The sequence below is a fragment of the Triticum urartu genome, unplaced genomic scaffold (genome assembly GCF_003073215.2).
Source record: "Triticum urartu cultivar G1812 unplaced genomic scaffold, Tu2.1 TuUngrouped_contig_4779, whole genome shotgun sequence".
In the NCBI taxonomy this organism is placed as follows: domain Eukaryota; kingdom Viridiplantae; phylum Streptophyta; class Magnoliopsida; order Poales; family Poaceae; genus Triticum; species Triticum urartu.
In genome coordinates, this window is record NW_024115396.1 from 1 (window position 1) to 7,983 (window position 7,983).

Sequence of the window (7,983 nt, forward strand, 5' to 3'; positions counted from 1 at the left end):
AAGCAATAGTGCGGCCCTGTCGATGCAGGTCGTGACGGGGTCGATGCCGGCTTGATGAAGCGACCGTGCGGCGATGCTGGTATGCCTGCTCCGTATAATCCGTGGGGCGGCGATGTTGGTGATGATTTATCCTTCGCGATGCCTGACTCTTGTTCGGCTTGCCGAGATGATGATCCGAAGATGTTGAGCTTGGCTCAACAAAGTGACGACGTGTCTAGCGCAGGTCAGCAGCCGTGGAGCAATATTGCCGGACTGGTTTGACACCAGCATGATGTTGAAGATCATGTTCAAAAGATCTTAAAGTTAGTGGGATGTGTTCGGGAACAAAACACAATACCCCATACAAAACTTCCTTCAAAAGGGATGTCCGAAATCCCGTTCATAAAAAAGATGAACTCGGGTCAGATTCGTTTTCGCGCAGAAAACAGATCCGAAAAGTGATGCACTAATCGGAAGTTTCCCGGAGTTTGGACGGTCGGATCGAGCTGAAATTTTGAGAGGTGGTAGATATAGGAATTCCGCAGCTGATCAACAGTTGGATCTTCCAAAGGACGTCCGAGCTAGAAGCTGGACACCACGCCCTAAACTCATCCAGATTCCCGTCCAGATTTGACAGGGCTCCGGTATATCGTGGATTGCCAGACATTCCTCCGTCGGAACTCGACGGAATTTTCCAGGGTTGTTATAGACTCAATTCCGCACAATTCCACCAAAGTGATCGTCAAAGCGATACTCGAGGAGGTGGTGGCGGCAGATACGAGTTCGCTGGCCAGAAAAACAGCACGGTCGCTTGAGGGCAATGTTGACGATGAGCCCCCGAGCTCCATGGATGATTCCTCCATGATCTTGATAGAGATCGGAGTTGATGTTTGATGAAGGCCCTCGTCCGAACATGGTGATCCAAGGTGCCCAGTCGAGCTGGTGACGAAAATGCCGAAGTCGCAGTTGATCTGCAGGCGAGCCATCGATCCTTTTGTCGATCACACAGCGAAACTCTCAATGAAAGCACCAATGTTGGTGTCAAAACCGGCGGATCTCGGGTAGGGGGTCCCGAACTGTGCGTCTAGGCGGATGGTAACAGGAGGCAAGGAACACGATGTTTTACCTAGGTTCGGGCCCTCTTGATGGAGGTAAAGCCCTACGTCCTGCGGGATTAATATTGATGATATGGGTAGTACAAGAGTAGATCTACCACGAGATCAGAGAGGCTAAACCCTAGAAGCTAGCTTATGGTATGATTGTATGTATATATTCTATCGACTAGCCTGGCCTTGGGTTATATACTGCAGCAGAGGCCTAGGATAACAAGAGTCCTAGCCGAATACGCCGGTGGGGACGAGTCCTTGTCTTGATCGCCAAGTCTTGTGGAATCTTCCTTGTATGCGGCTGCTGTCCGAACTGGCCCATGAGTATACGGCCACGGGGGTCCTCGGCCCAATCTATCAGATCGGGAGATGACGTGTTGAGTACCCCCTAGTCCAGGACACCGTCAGCGGCCGTCGCCGTTGAGGTCGGCGATGAGCGGCGGTGGGGGGGGGGCCACGTTGTGCTTGATCGGGAACCCGTCGTCCGACAGGTGGTACCACGCCACCCGAAACGAGAAGTCACCCTCGTGCTGCCGGAGGAGGATGGGGATGGGTCAGTTAGGGTTCTGGATCAAATCAGGGAGGGGGGGGGAGGAGGAGGGCTCACCTAGAGCGAGAAGAAGACGGTCAAGGGAGGGGGGAAGAAAGCAGAGTGTACCAGCAGCGGCCACCGCTGGAGTATGAGGGAGAGGCGAGGAAAGTGAGAGAGGGGGAAAGTGAGGGAGAGAGGAGGGATTCGGCCGAGGATACGGGGATTTCACCTACGCCGTACTTAGTAGTAGCGAGGGGTATAAAACCACACTACTACTATCAACTTAGTAGTAGCGCGGGTTTGTACCCCTTGTTACTACTATGGCATGTTCCGGGAGGGCACGGTAGAGATCGCTTAGTAGTAGCGCAGGTTAAATAACCGCGCTACTAGTACCAACTTAGTAATAGCAAAGGGTAAAAACCTGCGCTACTAGTAAGTAGCAGTAGCGAGGGTTATAAACCCTCGCTACTAGTAAGCGTCTGCCAATAAGCTTTTCCCTAGTAGTGATGACTGATGGTAGTTGTCCGCCTCACACGCATGCCCGACCAGGGCAGTGTCGCCACCAAGCAGGCCACGGCTGGCCGAGACGGAGGGAATCTGTAGGGGTGAGATTCGTACCTAGTTGACGTGTGAGAGAGAGGGAGCACACCCAGGTAGTAGGAGGAAGAGAAGTTGGAAGAGGTGCCTCGCCGCCGCCGCAGGCTAGCCAGAGGTGTCGGCAACGAGGGACGGGAGAGCGAAGGAGAATTTGGTTGGGGCGGCGACGACATTCACCCTGTGAGTCAGAGGAGCTACCCAGGAAATCTGAGCGGAAACTTAGTTCTGCTATACTAAACTCAATTGCAAATACGATTGTACTTCCAATTTATGTATCTCTTCTTTTCTGAAATTAGGTGGGGAATGGTGATGACAATCACCATCTTAAAGCAATATAAAATCATGTTATACTGAATAGGTTTTCTTGTCTTTGTCCTTTATCCCAAAAAACCCATGTTTGTTTGCAACACTGGCAAATCTGATTCATAAAAAGGGATCATACATTCGAACGCCGCCATTATCCTGATGAAGGAGCGCCCATCCCATCTAGCAATGTTGTGATGTCATAGGGTTTAGGTTTTGGACGCCATTATCCTGATGAAGGAGAGCGCCAGGTGTCCAAGCAGAGGAAGAGGACAAGGGGCGATCTATATATAGATCCATTATTTCACGAGATGTATAGACGGATCATTTATTTGGAGGGCCTTCCCTGGGATAAAATTACCCCTGCTAATTATAGGAAATCACACAACTGCCAAATTTTTTTTGAGATTCACCAATTTTTTACATTAGGGAGGGTGGGGGTGGGGGGGCTGTACTGAAGCACACCCCACACCCCAAAAGACAATACCACCACAAAACAATATCTTCTCTGGCGACATAGCTATATAGATATAGATACCCAATCCAACACTTTGTGCACCACACAAGCAATCCAGTCAACATGGGCACATTATAGTTACTAGCAAAAGAGCCTTTGCGTTGCAATGGGAGAGAGAAAACATAACACACGCTCTTAACTCAACAACCATCACTCAAGATCACAATAGGTCCATCTCCTTTATTTTTGCGAGGCATCATATTTGTGTTGCCGCTTATCCTCCTTCTCACCCTCGCCGGCGATGGTCTCGGTGTTCACACAAAACAACAAAAAACGTGTGTTGAATATGGTTAATCCTAAGGCGTCTCTCTCTCTCCTTCCTCTCTCTCTCTCTCGCTCGCTTTCTCTCACTCTCGCAGTGAGAAATATGTTGTTTTCTCCTGTATTTTTCAAAGGTATGCATGTGTAGTTATCGATGTTTTCTTTTCCGTATATGGTTATAGTGGGATGTTTATTTGCAATCCGAATCGCCGTCGATATGAAAAAAAGAATCTTGCGCTATAAATTATAAGTTTGCCTCCATAACAATATTTTAAAGATATGTAACAGGTAAAATTAACATCATATTTAGACTCCACACATTTTTCTAATAAAATTTTATATATAGTATGTTAAATCGAAGTTATGGTTTAAAAGATACAGATAATTTAGAAAATCATTTGGTTTGACTCAAATGTATTAACAGGTAAAAATAATCGCATATTCATATTGTACATATTTTTCTAATCAAATTTCATATATAACATGTTCAGATTGGAGTTACGGTTTAAAAGATATGGATAATTTTAAAAATCATTTGTTTGACTTAAACATGATCCGCGGATGAATTATCTAAAACATCAGGGTTTTTTTCAAAAAATGTTAAATAACGGTTCAGGTGTGACTTAAATCCGGACGGCGGGTTGATTTCAAGAAAAGACAGGGACTTTTGTGTAAAATATGAAAATAACGATTCGTTTTAATTTAAAACAGGACTGCGGGTTGAATTCTCTAAAATAGAGGGATTTTTCTGAAACATGCCAATGACGGACGAAAGAAACCCAATTTGCTTTATTATTAGGTAAAGATTGGGCAACCAATCATCCTTCCTCGATTGGAAGTTTTTAGGCAAACATTTTTTTAACTAAAAAGTTCACAAGGAAATGCACAGGGGAGCGAAAGAATGACACTCCCACATTCATCTTGTCGCCATGTGCTTCATTTGCAGCTTCGTCGTTTCGGGCAGCCTCTGCATCCCCCATCTCAACACGTGCCACTGATTTCCTGCGGGTGCTAGTAGGTGCGTCTAGTAAGGGAGAAACAGGCTTGTCAGATGGCCCTCCTTGATCTGGTGGAATGGGAACCCCACCCCTGGTCACCTTTTCAGTGTTGACAACCATCATCTTGTGTTGCTTTTGGGCTTTCTGGTGAAAGTGATCAGTTTCTGGTCGACGGCATACCTTGCTCAGTGGAACAAACTCCTGTCACGTGAAAATAAATGCAAAATTAAATTATTGGGTATAAGCATCATAAGAACAAACTAAACTCCTTACTCCCCCTTCTGTTTTATTTGACTACATAGTAAGATAACAAGCCTAGAACAAAAAACATAGTATTTTACACTATTCTTCCCCGTCAATATTACAGAAACTAGTTTTCTTTTGTTTGGTCGCCAACAGAAGTGCAGATTGGAAATGAAAGCACATGAAAATTTTGAAGTAAGTTTGGTTTCCGTTAGCAACTAGGATGGATTCTAATGGGTAGAGGAAAGACCGTGGCGAGATAATCATTTATTGATGCCCAGGCACATTATGAAGAAGAAAACCATAGCCTACTACATATAAATCATAGGGCTGGAGGTCTGATTTGGCAACTCGGGTTGTACTTGTAAAAATAATTTTCGTGGAGTCCAGGAAAAAGTCAAAAATCTATTTCTATTATCAGGCAAACAGCCCTATAAACAGAATTACAACTCCAGGACCCAAGCCTCAGTTATATAATTCTGACAACCAACCATGGTATAACAATTGAAGCAGAGTAAATGCGTGAACATTCAACAGTGTAGACAGAAGGAGAATTACCTCAGAGTGATCATGATCATAACAAACAAGAAACCTACAGCGGCACCCCCTTACGTCATGCCTGCGCCTTTGAACTTGAAGAACATGCGCATCAAAATACTGGGCCTGCTCTTTGCCTTCCTGTTCAATTCAGCAGAGAAATGAACTTGAGTAAATGATAACGCTACATTATGAGATACCTAATCACATGAAAATAGGTTTTGTCTTCATTCAACTTTCCTGCGCTGTGGTATTTACACCCAGCGATCAAAACTCCTTAATCTGACCCTCAACAATACTCTAATTTGAGTATATAATACTGTCTTGAAATACCGGTGTTTGTGCACATTTCCTCTCAATGCTCTAATTTATCGGCATCCCAGTGTTTGTGCGCAACTACCAACATGAGGATTTATTAGACAACATTTCTTGGATAAATTCACACCCAATTTTAGATTAAAAATCAGTTTTAGTACTCAAAGTACGACATAATGAAATGCATTGATTTTACGGTCGTTTGGCCATTCGCGCATCGACAAATAAATAGCGAAATCAATTGTGCTGGTTGGACCAAGTGGCATCACAGTGATCTACTATGTAATATGATTACCAAGAATATGGATAGACACAGGAAACACACGTTGTAGTTAAATGTCTTATTTAATCCATTATAGCATATAAAATACATGCAATACTGAAACTTCCAATTCTTAAAGATTATTATAGTAAAGCCGTTTAATAAGTGTTCTCAACCACAATTGTTTGAAAACTCACAAACTGGAATAACAACTTTTAGAAGTATATACAAACAAAAAATAGAGCCCATATAAACTGCATAACATTAAGTGTCGGCAAGGAACATCTTGGTCATGTGCAAACAGTCAAAACAGAAACTTTGAAATACTCTTGGCAGGTGAAACCCAGACGACATACCCATCACTACTCTATCATCCACCAACAAGTAAGAGAAAGAAAGTAAACGTGGAATAATAAGTTAACAAGCAGAATTTCAAGTGCATAACAAAAGCGAAATGGAGGCAATCATGGATTGGATACATATTCTGTGGCTAAAATAAACTGGCTCAGTATTCCAAAGCATAATTTAAAGTTTCATTAAGACATGAATTATCAAGTTGTGAGATGCTAACTTGCCAAGTCAGGTGAAGAGAAGTCGTTTAAAATGGCTACCTTAAAACAAAGAATGAGATCCCCAGGCAGCACTGCAACACATTGAAGAGAACGCAGTCTCACACATTTCTGAACATCAACCCATTCATCATCCTCGGGTCCAAGCCAAGTAAATCGAACTAGTACTTCCTGAAACAAAATAAATAAATAAGTGCAAGCACAGTTGGTGCAATGCACACGTATTGAACCTGCTGTGGAGCGTGATTAAACACTAGATAAACATGGGTATTGTATAATTCTTGGAAAATGATCGAGTGTAGTTTTCACCCTTGACTGTGATAGGAAGCGCGAATCAATCCTAACCTCACGTATCACTTCAGTAGTAGAAAAAGGGATTAGATTATGCAGAAGAGGAGCAGCCAGGAGCCCAGGACTTGATTATGAATTGACCTTGCAGGGACGATGACAAAGTGATGCAGAGCAGACCAGAATTTAACTTAATAACCCATTTTCGAGGAGACTACAGTGTGATGGCTATCATCAGGGCAACATCATGCCATCATTGACGATCGGATCATGACATCATGATCACGACAAGGAATGTGCGATCAGGTGGTGCAGTTTGTGTCGCGCGTTAGGATGCTATATTGCATGTTCGCACCATATACATAATCAAATATTTCCCTATGTTGACAATAGATCATGGGAGTGTCAGAATGGTTCAGTGGTGTTCCATGGTGGCAATGCAGTTGAAAACCACCATTGTTGTTTGATTCGTTCAGTTTCTACAACTCAAGGGTGTAATAGCACTGTGGTCAAAGGCTTAAAATTGCTTCTCATGATAACTGAAGGGCGTGAACTAACTTTTTCCATTTTAAAACTCTGACACGTCTACACAGCTATATAATCTTTGAAAGAAACATTCAGTTCATATTTTGTTTTACATGACAAAACACAGAGATTGTGAAAGTAAGTTTTATACCACCTAGTATCAGCTTTCCATATGAGCCTAAAGTAGCAAATACTCAAGGTTCTTTACGTCTTCTTAACTGTTCACCATTTTATTAGTACTATCTTGTAGTGATAATTCCCCAACACACAGGACTCGTACAACATAAAGTTAGATAAGACAGGTGTTCAAAATGTTATAACATCAATACTGTCATCGAACAATAAATAGACAAGAACTGGAATCATCTCTAGCTTTACTGCTAGCAAAATGGTTGAATAAAGAATGCCAGCAATGAATTTAGTAACATCAATCCTATTTGACAAAAAGTTCTATGGTCATTACTGGGTCCTTTGTTTTCTTGAACCTGTGGGACGGAAAGGCAGCAACATCGTACCTGTGACAACAAGAATTGTTCAAGCATGTAGAACTGAATGGTTCACGCAAGTAACCCTCCCACCCCACACAAACCCACACACGCTCGCACGGAAAATTAACTCACATGCACAAAAACAGACCACATGTGGTATCAAAGGACACAAAAGACGTATATATGATCATACCATACGACATTTCTAGCCGATTTTGCTTCAAACTGGACCTGGCCACCATCTGAAGGAATATTCCCTGATTGGTAACAACAGTATCAATAATCCATAATCGTCAAGATTCATTGTATGTGTTTGGTCGGTTTACAAAATTAAAATGTTCTAAACGACAAAACGAAAATTGTGCCATGTGGCCAAGAGTTATGAATAAATATAAAGGGACCATGAACCACGTGTCCTGCAATTGCCGAAATAAGCCTCAACGGTTGAGATAGCGCGACGACG

General features: G+C 43.0%; 1 protein-coding gene across 1 annotated transcript; it reads right to left on the minus strand.

Moving 5' to 3' along the window:
* Nucleotides 1–1,489: 1,489 nt before the first annotated feature.
* LOC125528296 (protein SAWADEE HOMEODOMAIN HOMOLOG 2-like) lies at nucleotides 1,490–7,777 on the minus strand (the record flags this gene model as incomplete). The annotated part of the gene is made up of 6 exons (XM_048692789.1): nucleotides 1,490–1,615; nucleotides 4,210–4,494; nucleotides 5,095–5,214; nucleotides 6,262–6,390; nucleotides 7,496–7,547; nucleotides 7,714–7,777. Coding segments are annotated over 6 exons (776 nt in total), but the record flags the coding sequence as incomplete, so codon positions are not given.
* Between the last annotated feature and the right edge of the window lie 206 nt (nucleotides 7,778–7,983).